Source organism: Bombyx mori, chromosome 2 (assembly GCF_030269925.1).
Source record: "Bombyx mori chromosome 2, ASM3026992v2".
Taxonomy (NCBI): Eukaryota; Metazoa; Arthropoda; class Insecta; order Lepidoptera; family Bombycidae; genus Bombyx; species Bombyx mori.
Window position 1 is genome coordinate 4028618 of NC_085108.1, and position 24926 is coordinate 4053543.

The following is a 24926-nucleotide window of genomic DNA, read 5'->3' on the forward strand; positions in this document are numbered from 1 at the left end:
TATAATAGGCTCAACTGTGATAAACTGTTTTGTAAATCATATTTGTGTTGTGACCTACTTCTCGGATTTAAGTGAGGATCGCATAGCTCTAGACCCTCACGTCATTTCTACGAAAAACAAAATTGAGTCACAGATAAGCGTAGTCAAATGTTTTTTTTATTTATTTTCGAGCTACAAAAAACGTGCCCCGTACACACAGATAAGCAATAAAAAAAAACAAAAAAAAAACACCGATAAGCTCCTTTCTGCGTGGCCAGGAAAGAGCCGACCGGAATAAGTGCATCCAAGCGAAAAGTAACTGTTGAGAAAGTAATTTACATTGCTTGACTTGCTGGGCGCATTAAGTCGCCGCGTTCAGTCCGACCGCACTGTTCTAGCGGTCAAGGCTCTGCACGCGCACGCCTGTGCCGATACCGTGAACTTATAGAAAAATAAAACGAAAAAAAAAAGCGCGCGCTCGCGTTCTGTCAAAATCAAAAGTATTTAGTATTTTTTCTTTTGGAATCGAATTAGTTTGTAAGTTCGATGAGTTGTTAATTAGTTTTTTTTTAGTACGAATAACTGTTAAATCCTCAGTGCCGGTGGATAATGAGTTCACTGTGATTGTGAGAGCACTCGTCTTGGTGTCCGTTAAGCAGGTGATTTTTTTAATTGATTCTAATGCACCGTTTTTGTTCGACCTTTTTTTAGAAATAGAAATGTCTTGTCATCTTTTTTTTTGTTACTAGTGTGTATTATGTGTCTGAATTTTGTGTCGTTAGATGTGTGGTATTTTAACTGATGCAGTATCTGACAAATTATTCTGATAATAGAGTTATTATAGACAGATAGATAGTTGAAATTTAGCGATTTGTTTCGACGGTTTTATTGAGAGAAACCTGTTATTTTTTCACTTATCAGTTCTCAACCGAGACAGGAATAACGGCCCTGCAATCATAGGTTGTTGCTCTTCCTAGCGCGCCCGACCGCACGAGAGAAATAAACCACGCTTTAATAAAACGGTAGCCTGTTTCGTTATCCCGCCCCTACACGTCCTGTGTTATACTTTTAAAACAAACATTCTTTGCAAAGACATTAATAAAATACAGCCAAGTAAAAGTAAAAAAAAAAAAAAAATCGAATAACATTTTTTTTTTTCTTGAAGACCTTTTTCGTAATACGGTCGTCTTGTTTGATGAAGTTTCAATGTGATTATTCTACGGTCTTGTTCCGTTGTTAGTGAATGTAGGTCAGTGAAATGATCGGAATACGGTCCCGTACGGAATCCGAACTAACGCTGGCGGGCAGCCGTTGACCGATTTTTTTTTTTCATAACAAAAACCGGATTCATGATTTGATCAATATTCATATTATAAAACACGCTTCTTATTTGGAATTTTACGGGTGACACTCTGTTCTGTTAAAACATAAATTAGTTTATTTATCAGATGCTTTAAAGTATGCGAGACGAACTGTCGATAATTTATTGTACATATTTCTAAAAAAATTAAGATAAATATTTTCGAAATAAAACACTTAAGGTTTTACGAGCGATCCTATTACCGACGCTAGGCAAGAGTTATCCAGCGAATATCTTATCTATCTATATATATATATATATCTATATATATAAAAATGAATTGCTGTTCGTTAGTCTCGCTAAAACTCGAGAACGGCTGGACCGATTTGTCTAATTTTGGTCTTGAATTATTTGCGGAGGTCGAGAGAAGGTTTAAAAGGTAAATAAGTATGAAAATGCTCGGAATTAAATAAAAATAACAATTTTGTTTTTCCTTTGATGTGTCCCCCGTCGGAGGGATTCCTTTTGTTTGTTTTAAGTTTATTTTATACAAAAGTTTAGGTCTTTTATTTGTCGATTGAGGCACTACGAAGTCTGCCGGATCAGCTAATTTGAAATAAATGATTAAACTTTAAATCGTTAACGGTATTGCCAGCCTTGTCAGCTCTGTCTGAAAAATATTCACGAATATATTTTACGACACAATAACTTACTTTTTTTTCTTCACTACGTGACTCAGAATCTGTTAAAAATAAGATCTCTTGCATGACAAAATGAACAATACTAATCAGTCAGTCTATGTATTAACTCCAATATAAATTTAAAATTAAGCTATTTATTTTAAAATTAATTAATAATATAAGACAATAAAATGAAGATAATCGATTTATATGTACCCTAATGAACTTGGAAAATAATTTAAAATTACTTTTCTCATTACGAAATTACGATCGTTATGCGGTTAATTGAATTTGGTTTTTTTTTCTTTATTACCCACGGCTCAGGGATATTCGATTACGCAGCCTCGTTTTATAAGGTTTTATGGCAAAATATATCGGGGACAGAGATAAGTCGACTTGCAAGTCGTGAAAGTTCAGTGACATTGTAAAAGCAGAGCAGAGAGCTTTTATACATTTTTTTAATGGAAAAATTTGCATCGGACCCATTTAATTCGTAAATAACCATTGATTTTAACGTAAGTTTTGCTTGCATTGAGGTATGTAATTATTTTCAAATGATTAAAACAATTTACAGTCTAGAATATAGGCTGTTGTTAAATTAGGTGATAAAGTTAAGACGCTAGAAGTGATACATTTGCATACAGACACTGCCATCACCTTCTAATTAAAGTACGCATTGAGATGGAACTGTTTTCTATATTCATTTTGGTACTGACGCAAAACTTTGGTATCGAAGTACATAGCGCCGAGTTATTGTACCTGTCAAAATATAGTGAGCTCTACTGTAGTAGTTTTAAAGGTGTTTTTCTGATTAGCGCAAAATGGTTAATCACGCAGACCCTATATTAGTTACACATTATGTATATGCAATGCTTTAAATAATCTAGAAATTCAGATGCGGGTACTTTAATTTCATTGCTTCGAACATCCGTGTTTTTTTTTTAAAATCTACTTTCTATTTGAAATGCGATCGAATTTTGATTTGAGAAATCCTTTCGAATAATATAACGTATAATTAACATGTGTGCTAAATTCTTACGTGTTTGAGGTCTTGAGGCTTTCATAGTTAGAACGATTGTCGATGTTAGAAACTCTGATTCTACTGCCATAGCTGTGTTTTGGCTTCCTTAGTCTCCTAGGGTTACGATCATTAGAAACAACCAGATCAATTGAAATCCAACTGTTTACTGGTGGTAGGACCTCTTGGTCCGCACGGGTAGGTACCACCACCCTGCCTGTTTCAGCCGTGAAGCAATAATGCGTTTCGGTTTGAAAGGTAGAGCAGCCGTTGTAACTATACTGAGACCTTAGAACTTATATCTCAAGGTGGGTGGCGCATTTACGTTGTAGATGTCTATCCAGTAACCACGTAATACCAGGTGGGCTGTGAGCTCGTCCACTCATCTAAGCAATTTTATTTATGTATTTACTTATTTATTTCATTTTTCATTTATTTCATTCATATTTGGCGGTAGGCAGCGGCTTGGCTCTGCCCCTGGCATTGCTGAAGTCCATGGGCGACGGTAACCACTCACCATCAGGTGGGCCGTATGCTCGTCTGCCTACAAGGGCAATAAAAAAAATTTAAAAAATCTTCAGATTTTGCATCCATATTACACTCATTAAAATTTCATGTATACTAGAATTAAATAAAAATAATAACTACAATCTCGGACTAAAACAAAATCAATAATAATAATAATAAAAACAAAAAATCAAATAATAATAATAATAATAAATAATAATAATAATAATAATAAATAAACTTTAGTGTAGAAAAAATAGTCAATTAAAAAAAAAGACGGTCCATGATACAACAGAACGATTACCGTTCGGGAAACGGTAAGAAACGTACTGGAACAAAAATTATGGGTACACTAATTTGCACACAATAGAGCATATCTGTTCATAATTCAACCTTTGATATTTATCAAAACGAATCTCTTACAAAGTTACTTTTAATGGCTATTTTATCTTTGAATCTTTAGCTCTCTTTTATATATAACGGCGTTTAGTGTGTGATTAATATGAAAAACAAGTTCGATCCTCAGCTGGCTAAGGCTTTGCAAAGCACAGATTAGAAGTCACTTGGAGTACTGTTTCCGTCTCAGGTTCGAAACTACCTAATATGTCCTATTTCCGTTTGGCTCCTGATTTGAATTTGGAGTATCTGGTCTAACAGAGACTATGGTTCGATTGTCAACTGGCTAAGACTTTGTAAAGCATAGATTAGAAGTCACTTGGAGTACTGTTTCCGTCTCAAGATCGAGACTATCTAATATCTCCTATTTCCGTTTGGTTTCTGATTTGAATTTGGAGTATCTGGGCTAACAGAGACTATGGTTCGATTGTCAACTGGCTAAGACTTTGCAAAGCACAGATTAGAAGTCACTTGGAGTACTGCTTCCGTCTCAGGTTCGAAACTACCTAATATCTCCTATTTCCGTTTGGCTCCTGATTTGAATTTGGAGTATCTGGTCTAACAGAGACTATGGTTCGATTGTCAACTGGCTAAGGCTTTGCAAAGCACAGATTAGAAGTCACTTGGAGTACTGCTTCCGTCTCAGGTTCGAAACTACCTAATATCTCCTATTTCCGTTTGGCTCCTGATTTGAATTTGGAGTATCTGGTCTAACAGAGACTATGTTTTGATTGTCAACTGACTAAGACTTTACAAAGCACAGATTAAAAGTCACTTGGTGTACTGATTCTGTCTCAGGATCGATATTATCTAATATCTCCTATTTCCGTTTGACTCTTGATTTTAATTTGGAGTATTTGGTCTAATAGTGACTATGGTTCGATTGTCAACTGACCAAGACTTTGCAAAGCACAGATTAGAAGTCACTTGGTGTTCTGTTTCCGTCTCAGGATCGAGAGCATCTAATATCTCCTATTTCCGTTTGGCTCCTGATTTGAATTTGGAGTATCTGGGCTAACAGAGACTATGGTTCGATTGTCAACTGGCTGAGACTTTGCAAAGCACAGATTAGAAGTCACTTGGTGTACTGTTTCCGTCACAGGATCGAGAGCATCTAATATCTCCTACTTCCGTTTGGCTCCTGATTTGAATTTGGAGTATCTGGTCTAATAGAGACTATGATTCGATTGTCAACTGACTAAGACTTTGCAAAGCACAGAATAGAAGTCAGTTGTAGTACTGTTTCCGTCTAAGGATCGAGACTCTAATATCTCATACTTCCGTTTGGCTCCTGATTTGAATTTGGAGTATCTGGTCTAACAGAGACTATGGCTTTATCTGTCTTATGTATGTATGTATGGACAGTGCTCTGAGGTTGAAGATGGCCCAATTGATTCGTTCTAATGTCTATTCACTACATAAGAAAATACAATTTTCCCAATTTTCTCGATCAATTTTCGCGATCTCTAGTATATTTTTGATGAACTAATTGTATATTAAAAAATAAGTGAGCTATCCATTACGAGTTAAAGACGTAATTAGAACTCTAAGAAAACATATCTTTCATTTCACTGCTAATCCCGGGTCATTACGTTATCTTATATATCAAATTCTCGTGTCACAATGTTAGTTACCATTGTGACACGGTTGTGACAACTCCTCTGAGACGGTTTGACCGATTTTTATGAAATTTTATATCCATGTTCAGTAGGTCTGAGAATCAGCTACTTTCTATTTTTCATACCCCTAAGTGATAAGGGTTGTCCACTCCTAACATTTATTTTGTATTTTTTGGACAATTTTTTTTTTGTTATAATGATGCATTATGTGGTGGAATGAGGTTTCGTTATTTTTATATTCCCTCATCGTTCACAGCGCTACATGCCTCTTTCACTCATTTACCACATCCTTACAGACTTACAATAAGTTCGTTTTTTTTTTCTACACTAGAAATTCCCTAGAATTCTTATATATGGACAAACAACGTTTGCCAGGTCAGCTAGTATTGATATATTAATACGTGAAGCAAAAACTTTGTATCCCTTTTTACGAAAATTGCGCAGACGGAGGTGTATGAAATTTTCCACTCTTATAGAGAATATAGGGAAGAAGTGCACAATGCTAATATTTTTTTAAAATAATGTATGAAAGATAAATTAAATCAATAAAGAAAACATTACACACACTACATACCATGTATTTGACGTACACACGCATGCATACTATTTATTGTCAAACTTTTGTTCTTGATGTCTGTTGTCAAATTGAGAATAGTTTAAATATTGTTTGTCTTTATGAATATTTTTTTATAGTGTAGCCTTGGCGAAATTTGTGATTATAGAAGTATAAAATACAGTCATAATAGTGTACAAACTTACAATTCCAATTAATTATAATCGAATTTCGACTACTGCGGGATCTCTAGTGTTACAATATAATAGTGTTGTTCACGGCGGCGCAGCCACCGTCGGATTAGTCATTATTATTTTACCAAATGGTGATTGGGTGACCGTTTTAATTAATCAAACTATCAACACAATAACAAAACAAATTATCCTAAAGCTGCTTTTTACCTCTTGTTAACAATTACCGGTAGCCTACTCTAACAAATTATCATATTAACTCAGAATCAAACAAAAAAAACTCTCTTGTAAATGTTTCTGATGTAATTAAATGCGAATAATAAACTCAACATCATTAACTCGTTACATGTCAAATCATTGTAACGTTAATCATTGAATCATTAAAATGATCGGACGTCGAACTCGAGACCCAGAAATGCTGCTATGCGAATTTCGACCACCGATGCACTGATTCGTAATGCAAATGAGCTTATTATTACCCGCAGCATTTTGGATAATAACGTTCCGAAAATGTCAAGATTTATCTTTTTGTAAAATCAAAGCGGGATTTTCAAGCTATTTCGATTCGTGCATTTAAAAATTATAATGATATGGTGATGAAAGTATTTTCATTCGATATTCATTTTGTTAGCAGTTTAAGTGTCTTGTTCCCTTTGCCTTGTGAGATTTTGCCAAAAAAATAATACATTGGCAAGATGAAAGATCTCACAAGACAATGTATTTAATAAATAAAAAACAACATGTAGTTAGATTATCATAGCAATATTAACGTTTTGTTAATGTTTAAAATAAAAAAATGGACACCGCGATCAATGGTTGTCTGGAAGAGATCGCTCTTAGCGATAAGACCGCCTGTTGTCAATACTTAATAGAGTAGACTTAATAGAGTTTTAACGCTCAATAGAGTATGTAAGTACAATAAAAGTTAATGTACTCCAATTTGCTCTACTTTTTAAGACATGTACTTAACAAATGTTCACGGTAGACTTCCACGATGAAGGAATAACATCCCGCAAAATTATAATTTGCGTAATTACGCGTGGTAGGATCTCTTGTGAGTCCGCACGGGTAGGTACCACCGCCCTGCCTATTCCTGCCGTGAAGCAGTAATGCGTTTCAGTTTGAAGGGCGGGGCAGCCGTTGTAACTATACTTGAGACCTTAGAACTTATATCTCAAGGTGGGTGGTGGCATTTACGTTGTAGATGTGTAATCACTTAACACCAGGTGGGCTGTGAGCTCGTCCACCAATCTATGCAATAAAAAAAAAACACTTTTAGTCTAGGAATTAATTTTGCGTAACTGTATCCCTGATGGCTTGACGTAATGAAGACCAATACATAAGTTATTTATAAATGTATTGTTGTATGTATTGTTGTATGTATGTATTATTTATATATGTATCTATCATATTTAGAAAAGTTCCCATAAAACCAACAACTTATAGTCCGTATACAGCTTTAAAAAAACAGAGAAGAAACGCTTTTAATAAGTAATGTTATAATAAATTGCTTAACAGATAGGTTAATGCGTGTTTGCTCCAAATTGTTTTAATTTAATTTTTTTTGGTAATTTTAATGTATTTTTCCCCTACTATTCGCTGATCGTCTAAGAGGCTATTCCAGCTACGCCCGGACGGGTAGGTGAGCTCACGGGCTCAACCTGAGAGAATTTGTTAACACTACTTCTAGCAGGAGCAGTGCTTCGCCGAATCTACCAACGGATCGGAATCGCGACCCACTGAGAAGATCTGGCCAGAAACTCAGTGGGCTGTGTCTATGAGGCATTTAATGTGATGAACGTCTTTAGTACTGTTTCGATTTAAAACTCGACGAAGCGGAAATTACACGAAAAAGAGACTTAGACATTCTATGGGAATTAACAACAGAATGAATGAGAATGAATTTTTTTTATTGGCGTTAGAAAAAAAAAACTGTTTATACTACACGGCCATAGCGTTTTGCTGAGTTTCTCGCCGGATCTTCTCAGTGGCTTGCGATTCCGATCCGGTAGTAGATTCATTCGCGAAGGAATTGCTCTTGAGTTGTTAGGTCTCCTTTGGAGGCGCCCGGGCAGCTGTTAGCAAATCCCACCTGTCCTGGTGAAACTGGAAAGGCCTCCGGGCTACCAGTAATACTTGAATCATTAAAAAAAAATAGGTTCCATCTCAATGCGTACAGTGATTAGAAGATGATAGCAGTATCTGTGTGCAAATGTATCACTTCTAGCGTCTTAACTATTTATCCGAATTTAACAACAGCGTATATTCTGGAATGAAAGTTGTTTTAATTTATTTAAAATAATTACGCGTCTCAATATGGGTAAAACTTACGTTAAAATCGATGGTTATTTCTTTCAATAATAAAAAAAAAAACTAAAATATCTTCCGTTCGACAAAATTTAAAAGATTCGCGCTTCGAAAAATTCTTAAAATTATACAAAAATACATTTGCGGTTTGTCAAAACACACACACCTAAATGAATCCTAAGTGAAAAACTTAGTTCGGTAAGCAATCATTAGTATGTTGTCTGTAATGTGTGCCAGTCGCGCGTACCGTTACGAGAACACACAAAAGGTTGGTTCGTGTGAAAGTTGCCGTGGGCGGGTCGAATGCCGGACTGACGTATCAAAGGACACGCGGTGACCTGGGCGCGCCATTCGAATAGACAAGATGACGTTGCGGCTCCACGATAAGTCCTGGCCTCAGTAATCGTGATTTTTTTCATTACCCGACCGCAACTTAATTTTGAGAAATGTTCATGAACAAATTATAGTTTTTTTTTTATTGTCCTTGTAGGCAGACGAACATATGGCACACCTCATGATGAGTTACATTACCCATGGACTTCAACAATGCCAGGGACAGAGCCAAACCGCTGCCTACCGTAATGGTAAACAGTTGACGTCGCTCTACTACCGATGCTACGATGCTTTTAAATACCACAAGGACGGGTCAACGTCTACTAACGATGCTTTTAAGTACCACAAGGACGGGTCAACGTTCTTGTCGAATCCGTGACTTGCGACGAAGGGTTCGGCAAGTTAATTAACCCACAGACGCAGCCCACTGAGTTTCTCGTCGGATCATCACAATGTATCGCGTTTCCGGTAGTAGATTCAGCGAAGCACTGCTCTTGCTAGGGCTAGTGTTAGCAACGTCATAATCCTCTAAGGAAACCAGTTTAGGCACGGAAAAAAAAGAACAAATTATTCGTTACTGTTTCGCATTGTTTACCCGGTAAGCTTATGAGAAACTTGATATTTTTCTATTTTTTTTGTGTGTGATTTATTCTTGGCCTAAATATTATAGACGATGACCGAGCTTTGCTCGTTTTTTTTTTGATAACGCCCTCTTGTTGTGTCTTTAAAGCGGTTAGTTGCCCTCAATTAAGAAATATAGTATTATTATTCGCCAATAGATGTCGGGAAGAGTTAATTATTCAAAACACGAATACAACAACATTGAATCTGAAAATAAATCGTAGCTAGATTATATATTATCGGTAGTATAGTATAGTATATAAATAAATATTTATGTAGTTTTAATTTTCGAACAACATCAAGAACCACCATCATCATCCACGCAAAAAAAATACATTGGGTACTTTAAGTGTAAAAGAAAATGCTACATTAAAAAGCTTCTTTAAGCACAGTGCATTAAGGCAAACAGTAAAATACATTGTTGGTGTTACATGAAAAAACACTCAACATTTTTATCCTTAACTGCTTGAACTCGTTTCAAACTTTCACAAAAGGCTTAAAAAGTAAGTTAGAAAACAAGACTTAAAGCCTGGATATTGTTGCAAATGCGTTGAAACATCTCAACTCTCTAGAGTGGTAGAGTTTGGGGTTAGATAGTTCTATCCCAAACGGCATTCGAAGGGGATTTTACGCATTAATGTTGTAGTTAGGAAGAATGATTGACCTTTCCCGAGATGACTTTATACCTTGGCATTTTCCATTAGTCGCATCGTTCAACACGAGCACACTGGGACGTCTTATCCTCTAGGTCAGGATAACCTTGGCCCTTGAAATAAAATAATTTCATTACCATATCATTATAATTTTTAAATGCACGAATCGAAATAGCTTGAAAATTCCGCTTTGATTTTACAAAAAGATAAATCTTGACATTTTTGGAACGTTATTATCCAAAATGCTGCGGGTAATAATAAGCTCATTTGCATTACGAATCAATGCATCGGTGGTCGAAATTCACATAGCAATTCCATAAATAACATCTATAATCAGGATTTCACCTAGTCATATTAGTTGTTTAATAGATTATTAACGTCACCAAATGGTGTAAATTGAAGAACATGCGTTGATGTCTTTTACATGACGATCAAATGTGGTTTTTATTTGGGTGCACATGAGGAACTCTATATCAGTAATAGTCCTTAACTTCTCCGACGAATCAACGCAGTGATTTTATTTCACATCAAGTGTACTTATTACAATTTGAAGTAATCGTGGCCTAAAGGATAAGACGCCCGGCACATTCGTATTGAGTGATGTCGCTGAATAGGTGTTCGAATCCCGCAGGCAGGTACCAATTTTTCTAATGAAATACGTACTAAGCAAATGTTCACAGGTCGAATCGATGAAGCAATAACGTGGTGTAATGAAAATTAAACCCGCTAATATTATAATTTACGTAATTACTGGTGGGTATCTTGTGAGCCTGCACGGGTGGTACCACCACCATGCCTATTTCTGGCGTGAAGCAGTAATACGTTTCGGTTCGAAAGGTGGGGTAGCCGTTGTACTGAAAAAACTGAGACCTTAGAACTCATTTCTCAAGGCAGGTGGCGGCGTTGTCTATGGGCTCCTGTAACCACTTAATAATCACCCATCTAAGCAAAAAAAAGTAATGTCTACTGCACAGAATCGAGACGTTATACATAGGTATATAATTTTCTATCTGCACGACATGTGCTTATATTGTATTAGCAGTTCTATTTGGCTCATAGTCATTAGCACATTCGTGACTAGTTGGTTAAATGTATGGTTTGCCAACTAGGCCTAAGCTTCATACCCCGATCTCTTTAATGTTTTGGTCACGGGTCAGTCGTATTATCCGTGTTAGCTTTTATCTCGAACAACCTGTGTTCGGGTTAATTTAAGTTGAACTTCAAATTTTCTAATAAAAGACATCAACGCGTGGTCAATCAGAGCTTTTTTTTTAAAAAACACAATTGGTCGCGTGCGACAACCTACCGGTCCCAGGTAGGCATGTGCATCAACTAGCAGCTTAAGATGATGGCTCGGGTTATATCTAAGCGAATGGAGAATATTAATGAAACTATCTATCTATAAGATACTTTCTAGAAATTTCTAGGTTTTTCAACTAGAAAAAAGTTCCACAAGTCTGAAAACTATTCGTGGTATTCGAATGGCGTTGTGACGCAAATTATGGAAGTAATTTTATGTCTAGCTACAAAGTAATGTGATTATAAGTACCGCTATGGAAATTATCACACCGTTAGTAAGCCTTAAGTAGGGCTGTAACACTCTTAATACCAGAGAATGGATATAAAGCTTTCTATGTTTACAACAATAAATGCGAATATTTTCTTTATAGATTTTTTCTATATTTTTTTTCAACCTTAGTAAATAATAATATATTTCTAGCAATGATGATCAGTCGTTAATATTATCAGTTATGTTATGAATCAGATTTTGTCTAGGGCAACTTGTGAGTCCGCACGGGTAGGTTTTTTTTATATGATTGAAGGATTACTGGTGGCTCTGAGGCCTTTCCAGTTTCACTAGGACAGGGATACGGGTATGTATCACCACCGCTCCGCCTATTTCTGCCGTGAAGCAATAATACGTTTCGCTTTGGCCAGCCATTGTGCTTGAAAATTTAAACTTAGAACTCTATTGCACGGGGGTGGTGCGATCAAGGGCCCTATACGGGGCGCCCGTGTGGGGCCAATCCCTGGCCGCGGGGGTGGCGAAGCTGCTGCAACGGCCGCAACGCACCATCGCGGTCAGGGTCATCCGTGGTTATCCATCTCCTTTAAGGCGGCGTGTGTACTGGCTGGGACGCCGCCTTGGGTCTTGGAAACGGAGGCGCTCGCCGCTGACTATCAGTGGTGGGCTGACCTTCGTGCCCGGGGCGGGGCGCGTCCCAGCCCCAGTGTGGTCAGAGCGCGGAGGGCACAATCTCGGCGGTCCGTCCTGGAGTCATGGTCCAGACGGCTGGCTGATCTTTCGGCTGGTCGTAGGACCGTCGAGGCGATTCGCCCGGTCCTTGTGGATTGTGTGAATCGTGACAGAGGACGCCTCACTTTCCGGCTCACGCAGGTGCTCACTGGGCATGGTTGTTTCGGTGAGTTCCTGCACTGGATCACAGCCGAGCTGACAGCAGGGTGCCACCATTGTGGTCGCGATTGGACGCGGTAGAGCATACGATCGTCGCTTGCCCCGCATGGGAGGGGTGGCACCGTGTCCTCGTCGCAAAAATAGAAAACGACTTGTCGTTGCCGAGTGTTGTGGCATCGATGCTCGGTGACAACGAGTCGTGGAAGGCGATGCTCGACTTCTGCGAGTGCACCATCTCGCAGAAAGAGCCAGCGGGGCGCGTGAGAGACGCACAATTCCGTCGCCGTCGAGCGGGGGCCAGGGAGGCGGATCTCGCCCAAGCCCTGGACCTCTAAGTGTTTCGGGTCCCCCTCACATGTCGGTCTGGGGACCGGCGAGGGGGGCCTAAGAAGACGACGTGCAAGCTGCTCTGTACGCGTTTTACGCAAGAGCATCCGAATGATGGAAGGCCGGCTATCCTCGACCCACACTGGTTCTGGCCTAGCAGGGTATTCCGTAGGATAACTCACTCTAACCGGCGCCATCTAGGCGGGCTTCGGAGAGCCTGCCGACCGAGAGGGCTGGTGCGCTGGTGGTCGTGTCGCCGACGACCGCCGGTCTGGCGTCCCGAGAGGGAGGGTGATGGGAAAGATGTGTTCCGCACTAAACGCTTCACTTTCCCCCCTTTGCCTTTTCATGAGTTCTGTCTCATACTAGGTTTGTCAGTTCGACTCTGACATGTCCCGCCCTCCATCCCCAATGGAGGATGGAAGTCCGGCGATTTCTTCGTGACCAAAAAAAAAGAACCGGTCTAACCGAAGCTCCGGTGTAACCTTTTAAGACCAATTAGACCGTGAGCTCTTTCCCAAAAATTTTGAAAACAATAATATAGCCAGCGGTTGCTTGTTTAGCGGGAGCATATTATGACTTTGATTAGATAGGATATGCATTGCGAGTGCTTAACAAAGATTCGTAGACTGTGTGTGGACCGTTGTATGGAGCATAGTTCCAAATTATCTCCGATAAGAACTTCAATTTAGAAAAGAACCGTGATTTCATCCGCCCCCGTCTATAAGAACCGCATATTTTTATCTAATAAATAGACAGGAAACGGCTGAAGCGAAAACGAATAAATTTCACGAGCCGTCCAATTAAATGGCAGCCCAGACGCGAACACGACACACCGGTTACGGAGGGCAGGCCGTGATAACTGTACCGTTGGCTTCCTGTAACACCGTTACTTATCCCGACGGAGAAACTAGTTTCGTGTCCTTAAGATCGGCTTGCTGCTTCATTACTAAGATGATGAAGGCTTGAAGCGAAAGGGTAGCTAAATTGACCAAGCTTTAAAAGCTTTATGGAGGTTATTCTTGTTTGATAGATAACCAATTATTGTCAAGCGTCAGCAATCTGATCAGCGTTACGGGTACTAAGCTTTTCTTGGACTAGTAGAGCCTGGTATTTTTGTGCGAAGCAATCATGTATCGGTATCTGATTACGGTATTGGTAATCATGTATCCTATCGGTGGTAGGACTTGTGAGTCCGCGCGGATAGGTACCACTGTGGTGTCTATTTCTGCCTTGAAGCAGTAATGCGTTTCGGTTTAAAGGGTGGGGTAGCCGTTGTAACTATACTGAGACCATAGAGTTCATATCTCAAGGTGAGTGGCGGCATTTACGTTGTATATGTCTATGGGCTCCGATAACCACTTAACACTAGGTGGGCCGTGAGCTCGTCCACCCAACTATGCAACAAAAAAAGTTCAAAATGCATGCCAATATGCATCGTGCGATAGCTATTGTAGTGTGGCCGCTATTATATGCAGCTGTGACTAAGACCTGGCGTCTCAAATTGGGTGGCATACACGCAGTGATGTCTATGGGCTCCTCTGAATACCGGGTGGGTCGTGAGCTTGTTCATCAATGTCGACGAATAACACCTCAGTCATTCGCGACCACCTAAGCTGTAATGTATTCGGGCAAAAACTTCCTCCATCTTGCATCGATAATCCTCAACGCTGATAGTCGTGGCATTCTTTAATAGCTCCTGAATTATCCTGCGTCAGCCCTGCCTATCCTTGGCTGCGCAGATGGCGTCGTGGACTGAAGCGTTGAGTAGAGCGTACCTGATCTGACCCATAGATAATAAACATAAATTAGTTAAACATAAGCAACTCAAGCACTCGACAAAAATGTTTACGGGCGTCGACCACTAGATGGCTCCACTTTGATTAGTTTCTCATTGCTCCTGTAGATGGCAGTAACATATTAACTATCCTATATTTTATTTTGAATGAAGGACTTTGTAATTTTCAGAAACTACAAATCGATAAAACTTAATCAATTTGTTTATAACAAATAAAGACTTGTATGTTTTTTTTTTATGTTTAGTTTTGAATGAAGGATTTTGTAATTTTCAGAAAACACCAATTGATAAAATTTAATCAATTTGTTTATAACAAATAAAGACTTGTATGTTTTTTTTTTTATGTTTAGTTTTACAATAATTAAATGCCTTAACTTGAACAACATATAAGTTTAGGGGCATTCGCTAAAAGATGTCCATAGTTTCCATACAAAAAAAATATTTGTCATAAAGTATATATATGAGTCGACTATTATCAAAGCCGACAATGTGACTTTTGGACAATTATTGGTAAATCAGAAAAACGAATTATTGACTTTGTATTCCATTGGCAGTCACAAAACTTTTCTGAACGACATCTTAGATAAATAACAGGTTAAGTATTAACCTTTATTTAATGCAGGTTTTGAACCGTATTCTGTGAAGGAGACGATTTATATTCAAATCAATCTGTATTGACATATCAATAACATTTTTTTGTCCAAATGCACAGATTGCCACCTTTGATAATAGACGACTCATATAATAGTTTTGATTTATGTATGCTGTGATTCGCGGAAAAGGAATATCACTTAATAAGCTTTTCATTTGTTACAGGATCAACGGGGCTTCGAAGTGAGCGGCAGGACGAAAATGCAACAGTCGTAGCGGAGACGAACTAGGAGACAGCACGCAAAATGGGCCCACCTTTAAGCATTTGGCCTTACAGCCAACCGAACGCACGTAAAACAATTCGCACGCATACAAGTGAACGGAACGCATCCGAGAAGTGTCTTATCAATAATTACGTAAACAAGTTTCGTGTTTTCTGTATGAATTTCACATTTTTATTGTTGTTCTTTCAAATCGTGTTCGGTTTTGGATACGCGGCCGCCGGAGTCGTCTTGAACATGGATTATTTGCAAGGTAATTTAACGCTTAAGTATTTTAGTTTTACTTTACTTTACCAATTTTTATAATGAAATTCGTACTCAACAAATGTTCACGATTGACTTCCACGGTGAAGGAATAACATCGTGTAATAAAAACCAAACCCGCAAAATTGTAATTTGCGTAATCACTGGTGGTAGGACCTCTTGTGAGGCCGCACGGGTAGGTACCACCATCCTGTCTATTTCCGCCGTGAAGCAGTAACGCGTTTCAGTTTGAAGCGCGGGGCAGCCGTTGTAACTATACTTGTGACCTTAGAACTTATATCTCAAGGTGGGTGACGCATTTACGTCGTAGATGTCTATGGGCTCGTCCACCCATCTAAGCAATAAAAAAAGATTGGTTTACGGTGTTAAGGGTAGGACGGTTGTGGTTCTACGAATAAAGGCTTTAATACCTTCGGTTACCGATATCCCCACGAGAGACACAACATGTCCCATGAGATCGTTAAGCGCGGGGACCTCGCAGGTGGTTGGTCCCCTGTCCCGAAAAAAAAGGATGTGGTCAATATAAACGATTTCTGATGTCTATAAACTCCAGTAGACGGTGAGCTACTTTGCCGAATCTTAAGCCACTAAATTAAATTGTGACCGATACACTACCTCCTAAAAGCGCTAATACAAAACTACAAAGACGATTTCCTGCAGAGTTGATTTCTTAAAAATTTCTTCACTCTTTAAAAATGATACTTAACCATTGTGTCTGTGTCTATATATGAAAAACAGCTATCAGTGCTTTAATAAACAAGGATTCCAGTTCATTCCACATGACCACGACTGCTCTGCCAAGAGTGAGATGATGATGATGATATAGGTATTTGTAGATTAGAAAAACTACACCTGATAATATTTAATTGAAAAAAAAAAAAAAAACGTGTCACTGACGTTAGTGTTGCAGAATGTAAAGAAAACAATTATAGTCACCAAACATGTCTTCCTTCTGTGCTTACTGTAAGTCCAACAAAGAAAACAGCACCGGAAAACTTTTTTTTTTTTGGTTAGGAGGAAATGGGATGGCGGGCGGGGTATGTCGGAGTCGAACCAACTAAAATCTCCTGTCGCTCAACAACCCACGTCCGAGCCTCTCATGAGACAGAACTCATGAAAAGGCAAACGGGGGATAGTGAAGCGCTTAGTGCGGAGCACATCTCTTCCATCGCCCTCCCCCTCGGGACGCCGGACTGGCGGTTGTCGGCGCCACGGTCACCAGCCCTCTCGTTCGGCAGGCTGTCCAAAGCCCGCCTAGATGGCGCCAGTTAGAGTTAGTTATCCTACGGAATACCCCGCTGGGTCAGAATCAGCGTGGGTCGAGGATAGCCGGCCTTCCATCACCCGGATACTCTTGCGTAAAACGCGTGCAGAGCAGCTTGCACGTCGTCTTCTTAGGCCCCCTTCGCCGAGCCCCAGACCGACATATGAAGGTGACCCGAAACACTTAGAGGGCCAAGGCTTAGGCGAGATCCGCCTCCCTGGCCCCCGCTCGACGGCGGGGGGCTTGTGCGTCTCTCACGCGCCCCGCCGCCTCCTTCTGCGAGTGCACCATCTCAGTACGTGCACCAAGTCACCGAAATACTACCCCTGTATACTTCAACCCCCAAGGTATCATATGTAATTGCGTAAAAAAATGCACTTATCACAATAAAATAACAGCTGTCACCGGGTCGATGACATCTTCAGAACGATAACCATTGATGTCTGGCAACTAAACACTCGTTTAGTTTGTAATAACACCAATAACGATCGTTTAAATTTAAAAAAAAAACGACCTCTACCTCACAATACAAACAAAATAATTTTATTAAATTCCAAACAAGTCAAGTGAGTTGTTTGTATTTTTAACATAAAGAAAATCTATATCTACTTATCTTCTTCTTCTCTATATATAAAAATGAGGTAAATAAATAAACTTTAGGTGGGTGGCGCATTTACGTTGTAGATGTCTATGGGCTCCGGTAACCACTTAACACCAGGTGGGCTGTGAGCTCGTCCATCCATCTAAGCAAAAAAATAATAATAATAATTGCTGTTCGTTAGTCTCGCTAAAACTCGAGAACGGCTGAACCGATTTGGCTAATTTTGGTCTTGAATTATTTGTGGAAGCCCAGAGAAGGTTTAAAAGGGACGACAAATATGACAATGCTAGGAATCAAATAAAAATAACAATTTTGTTTTTCCTTTGATGTGTCCCTGGTCAGACGTATTCATTTTGTTTTAAGTTTATTTTATACAAAAGTTTAGGTCTCTTATTTATCGATTGAGGCACTACGAAGTCTGTCGGGTCAGCTAGTCTATATATATAAAAATTAATTGCTGTTCGTTAGTCTCGCTAAAACTCGAGAGCGGCTGGACCGATTTGGCTAATTTTGGTCTTGAATTATTTGTGGAAATCCAGAGAAGGTTTAAAAGGTAGATAAATATAAAAATGCTCGGAATCAAATAAAAATAACAATTTTGTTATTCCTTTGATGTGTCCCCCGTCGGTCTTTTATTTATCGATTGAGGCACTACGAAGTCTGCCGGGTCAACTAGTCATATATAAGTTTCGTTTTTTTTTCATCTCTTAATCTCGCTTAATTAATAAATTCTGGACCTCGAGTGTACCATAGAACATTTCCGACTTGAAAAAAGTGACAACTCACTTTACGCTTTCGACGTTAAAATTGTAAATGTATTTGGAAACGAAAGCTTCGAAAGCGTAAGTGAATACGGTACGTATTTGGCGCATTAGTTGTAACGCCCACAAACAACATACGGCACAGGCGATGTATACTGATTATGTGCTTCTGTTTCATTTTCTTTAATTTCCTATGTACGAAATTTAAAAAAAAAAGAAGAAAATATGTACGCAAAATTAAGCCGTAAATGTTGTATAAGTTATATCTAGAAATTCTTAAGTATATAGCGCTATATTGATTCATCATGATAACGTTGATTTACTATCTAGTTTGACCGCGAAACAAGAATGCGTTCCACGTGATGATGACCTGGAGCTTGAGACTCAGTCAGTAAATAAATATAGTCGGCATCATTGCGCCACTTTGAAAAGGCGACACGACACGAAAACCCTCTTGTTGTGGCCGCCGGAAATTACATACCCGATCCTGTGGACCGAATGGTAAACAGTCGACTTCGCCCTAAGTACGTCATTACGGATCTTCCCGATCCATTAATGGTGCTGTAAGGTACCTCAAACACCGGTCAACGTCCTCGTTGAATCCGTCGCTTGCGACGTAGGGCTCGACGAGGAAATTAGCCCATAGACACAACCCACTGAGTTTCTCGCCGGATCTTCTCAGTTGGTCGCGTTTCCGATCTTGCTAGGGCCAGTGTTAGCAACACTCCCGGTTTGAGTCCTGTGAGCTCACCTACACGTTAGGGTGAAGCTGAAATAGCCTCTCAAGGCTATCAGCATAGGTAAGAAAAAAAAGAAGTAGAATAGCCGTGATATACAACAACATATCCAGGGGTTAAAGTCTATATGGTTTAAGCGACATTTTTGCAACTTTACAAGAGAGCAAAATTGAAAAAAAAATTAAGCTATTGGGATTTGGTAAACTTAATTGAAGTTCAATTAAGAACATCGAATTGTTGATACTAATACCAAATAAAAAGGACCTTTAATTACAAAGATAAATGTCGCGTATCAAGCGAAATGTCGCTTAAACCAAATAACGTTTCACTCTTCAATATAATACAATTGAGACTTCGACCATTTTTTATTTTTTTTTTATTGCGTAGATGGGTGGACGAGCTCACAGCCCACCTGATGTTAAGTGGTTACTGGAGCCCATAGACGTCTACAACGTAGACGCGCCACCCACCTTGAGATACAAGTTCTAAAGTCTCAGTATAGTTACAACGGCTACCCCACCCTTCAAACCGAAACGCATTACTGCTTCACGGCAGAAATAAGCAGGGCGGTGGTACCTATCCGCGCGGACTCACAAGAGATCCTACCACCAGTAATGGTGGACAGTGACAATAAAGTTACGATTTCTATGGATTTCTTTGACCACTTAACACTGGGTAGATTGATTACAAAATGTTCTCTCGTTGTGTGCAAACGAAAATATGAAATTAAGTTGAGTTTAATTCTCAGAACATTCGAGAATTGTTTTCATCCGTTCTATAGATAACATATCTCAAGGCAGACAGTATAAGATGCTTAAATTTCGGGAAATCTAAATGAATAAAGACATTAAACTTCGGGATAACTCTTTTATAATCATAATACGTCAATTGAATTTGACAATCACACATTTTGTGTCTCTGTGAAGATTGTATTCATTAATTTTTCGGGTCAAATTAAGTCTAACGCTGTCTTGAATGAAATATATTTCAATACTTTATATTACTTACGTTAATATTAAAATATCTAATTAAATCTAATAACATTAAAAAAAAAAATTACATGTGTGCAATTCACACCTGGTAGAAGTGAAACCTTCCAAAATTCAAATACAATTATCCTAAACGTCTTAAGTATATGTAAAATTTTGTCATTAGTAAACAATTGTAAGGTAGCGCCCTCTGTGAATTGATATTTTAATTTCACGTATAATCCTAAATTAAAATTCACTACAAGAGCTTTCATACACACGTTAGTATTAAAAAATCTCACAGATGGCGCTGTATTAAATAGTATGTATATTTCTGTCTCATTCTTTGCTGGCTTCATCCTACACATTTTTGTATTTGTGTCTCTTACCTGTCGTTTTTTCCGTTTGAAATCACAACGATTCTAAAGACGTTTTCACTTCAAAACTATTTTGTGCTTAATTACAAGGCCATAAAGAGCATAAACTTTGATTTGTTGGCTGCTTGATTACCGCTCGCTCTCGGACTCTAGCTGAACATCTACATGCATTTCTCCCGCTTTCCTGTTTCTTATACATCCTATAGTCAAACAAAACCGTATATGAAATGAATCTTAGGATATAAAGGATGTAGAATTAGTATTATAAGTAAAATGTGAACACTTTAGCTCCGAGTTCACATTTTACTTATAAATTTAACAATTTTATAGATGGCAAATAATTTTGTTTTAAATATTCTCATCGATATTTGTCGCCGAATAGTTTAGTGGATGTCAAAGCTAAACACGCGACGAATGACGTGATATTGTCTCGGCACAAATTGTCGTTTTGCATGGTCGTACGCATTTGTTCACGCCTCAGTGGTCGCTTTAGATATTTTTAATTAAATTTCGAAACTGTCTACATTAGCGACATGAGCGAAAGTATTTTACAAGAATATTTTTACCGTGCTTTCAATCACGTGTAGTAGGGGCAATGCTTGAGATGCATCCACAGCTTTCGGGATTAGATCAACTGAAATATAGTGGACGTCTGACTGGATGTACCTTCGATCTCACCTTTCAGTCGTGATTTACGTTTTGGTTACTTTTTTTTCCTACCTATGCTGATAGCCTTGAGAGGCTATTTCAGCTTCACCCTAACGTGTAGGTTAGCGCACGGGGCTCAAACCGGAGTGTTGCTAACACTGGCCCTGGCTAGAGCAGTGCTTCGCAGAATCTACCACCGGATCGGAAACGCGACCCACTGAAAAGATCCGGCGAGCAACTCAGTGGACTGTGTCTATGGGTTAATTCGCTCGTCGAGCCCTTCATCGCAGGCGACGGGTTCAACGAGGACGGTGACCGATGCTTGAGGTACCTAGAAGCACCGTTAATGGATCGGGAGGATCCGTAATGACGTGTTTTGGGCGACGTCGACTGTTTACCATTCGGCCTACAGGATCGGGTATGTAGTTTCCAGCGGCCACGACAAGAGGGTTCTTATGTCGTGCCGCCTTCTCAAAGTGGCGTAATGATGCCGACTGTAGATACTTACTGACTGAGTCAAGTTCCAGGTCATCATGGATTTTGGTTACCTTAACACCAGTCCCACAGACACAACCCACTGAGCTTCTTACCGATCTCCTCAGAGGGTTGCGAATTCAGTGAAGCTCTTACTAGGGCCAGTATTATAAAACTCTCTCAAGTTGAGCCCGTGAGTTCACTTACCAGCTCATGAGCAGCCGGAATAGCTCCTAGGCTACCAGCGGTCGGTAGAAAAAAGCACTAGTGAGCGTAGTTTCGTCAGCAAAAAAACAGTGTATTGTTGATTTTACGAACGACTACTGTCTGAATATGTTTTCCTAATAGATAACAGAGACGGCAAGTTTGGGAATCTCTGGAAACAGTGCTATGAGTTGTAAAGCATAGTCTTCAATATACAACAACAAAAGCACTCATGTGAACTGTTTCTTTGTGACAATTTTTAAATGATAACATACTTTGAGACATGCTATTCAATTAATAGACCAAAATTTAACAGAGTCATATTAGTACTGATAAAGTAGATTCGAATTTCTATTAGGACAAATATTCCTGTGACGGTAATGTTTATTTACTCTTTATTAGATGTTGATGTTTTTATGTTTGTATACATTGGAACATATTTAAGTATGTTTTTTTTTTTTTATTGCTTTGATGGGTGGACGAGCTCACAGCCCACCTGGTGTTAAGTGGTTACTGGAGCCCATAGACATCCACAGCGTAAATGCGCCACCCACCTTGAGATATAAGTTCTAAGGTCTCAAGTATAGTTACAACGGCTGCCCCACCCTTCAAACCGAAACGCATTACTGCTTCACGGCAGAAATAGGCGGGGCGGTGGTACCTACCCGCGCGGACTTACAAGAGGTCCTACCACCAGTAAAACATATTTAAGTCTGTTTATCAGTTTTTGGTTGTCCTGATGTGCAGAACCCTAAATTACGGTCGATTGAGAGCATGCTTGATTATAATTTAATATGATACAAATTTTTTATACAATTCGTTCACACATATGTTTCTGTACGGCCGTCTGGTGTGTATAAGTGACATGGTCACTACACAAGGGGGTCGCGGGTTCGAATCCCGCCAAGGTAGGATATTTGTGTGATAAATATAATAATGTCTTTTCCAGAGTTATGGATGTCTATTAAATATAATAATATGTATGTGTATAATAAAAATATTACATTTATTTCCGTTATCTGGTACCTGTAACACAAGTTCTTTACGAACTTACCACGGGACCAGTTAACGTGGCGTGATTGTTAGTAAATAAAAAAATTTTAAATTAGGGATGGGCAGGAATAATATGTTTCTGTTATTTTTTAATAATATTTCTCTTGGAATTGAACTGAATTCGATCAGATTAACTGAGATATAAATAACTGCTATTCAATGGTTTTAAATTAATTTATTTATACTTATTGTACACACAAAGAAAATACATTAAAAAACAGATTTAAAGAATGTCTAAATACTATGTACAAAGGCGAGCTTAACTCATTCATGAGTTTTCTTCCAGCAAACCAATAGCAGAGTGAAATACGATGTATAAGAGGGGAATAGTGTACAATATAAAAGCATGATTTTTAAACTAAGCTTTAAAAAAAAAAAAAAAACTAGTATAAAATGAAAAATACATATAACATTAATCTTCTTTACCTGCTCTTCTTTTCTAAGATTTATTCGTAATGTAATTTTACATATCGTCGCTTGATAGGCAAACGTGACTAAGCGACAATGCGTAAACTTTACAGTAGACTAATTTAAAATGGATTTACCTGAAAAAAATTCTATTTTAACGAATCTAGCTGTAGGATCGAAATGATTTTAATAGACCTAGAAATATATTTTTTTTGCGCATCGAATATGGTTATTGCCTATCATTTATGTATAAAGCAGTTATTGTCGCTTAGTCACGTTTGCCTTTCAAGCGTCGATATATTTTTTTTTACTAAATTCTCCACAACAAATTTAATAGGATCACCACATCATCAAAACGAAATCAGGATATAATATTTTTAGTTGTGCACTCTGATAAATCAAGGCGTTGAAAGGACGACTTTTACGCGAAATCCTCGTAAAATGGACGCTGTTAGTGTCACTTTCACTTAAATGACAACAACTAGGTCAGACAACTGCGCTATGCCACACGGAAAATGCCTTAACGACTATAGGTTTCTTTTTTTGACGTTTCTGACCACGAGCTCTCGGTGACAATATTCAAAATGTTTTATTTCAGGCTACTTTTCCATCCACAGTTTCATCTGTGTAATATTAGACTTGGTTGGGAACACGTGCGGAAAAGCGGGTTAAGAACCAGCCGTTATTTCTTTTCAAGGCTTACGCTGTTTTGATATCAAATTTCGTAAAAGTTTTAATAAAAATAAAGCCTATAATATTAAAACTCGAAATTTTGCCACACGCCTATTGAATCTCGATCTGCTTGCGAAAATTACAGGAAAGTATGTTCAGTAGTTCCGAAATCGTACGAGAATAAACAAACCGACCGACAATAAATATTTATATAGGTACTATCGCTTTTTTGATTTCTTCTTTACTTTAGTTCTTCTTTTTTTTAATACTCTTCTTTAGTTACTCTCTTTCTATTTTTATTACTTCACTTCAATGTAGAGACACACTGGATTCTACTTGTTTTATTAAATGTTTTACTGTTTTATTAATTGATATAAATTTTTTTATTGCTTAGATGGGTGGACGAGTTCACAGCCCACCTGGTGTTAAATGGTTACTGGAGCCCATAGACATCTACAACGTAAATGCGCCACCCATCTTGAGATATAAGTTCTAAGGTCGCAAGTATAGTTACAACGGCTGCCCTACCCTTCAAACCGAAACGCATTACTGCTTCACGGCAGAAATAGGCAGGGTGGTGGTACCTACCCGCGCGGACTCACAAGAGGTCCTACCACCAGTTGTACTGTGCCTCTGATTAATGATGGTCATGATCCGCAGTAACCACTTCCATCAGGTACACCGTATTCTCGTCTGTCAAACAAAGACAATAACAATTATATTTAGGAATTAATTCCTAATTATAATTGTGGGATTAAGGATTTAATTCCTAAATATAATTGCTATTGCTTAAGCACTAAGCTGTACTAAAACAAAAAAAAATAACCAAAAAATACTAGCAATTTTTATCAATAGGTTTAAGTAGTCACCTGATCTTATAGAATTACCAATGTGAATGTAGATTCCCGATTGAGAAAAGATATCG

At 38.6% G+C, this 24926-nt stretch overlaps 1 protein-coding gene across 1 annotated transcript in view; it reads left to right on the forward strand.

Annotated features, from left to right (window-relative positions):
• The first annotated feature begins 355 nt into the window (after positions 1–355).
• LOC101746597 (serine proteinase stubble) overlaps positions 356–24926 on the forward strand; it is a 64250-nt gene continuing 39679 nt past the window's right edge. The window contains exons 1-2 of the mRNA XM_012696418.4: positions 356–638; positions 15515–15823. Of these exons, the coding sequence (XP_012551872.2) occupies positions 15595–15823 (229 nt within the window). The 5' untranslated portion in view covers positions 356–638; positions 15515–15594. The remainder of the gene's footprint in view (positions 639–15514; positions 15824–24926) is intronic.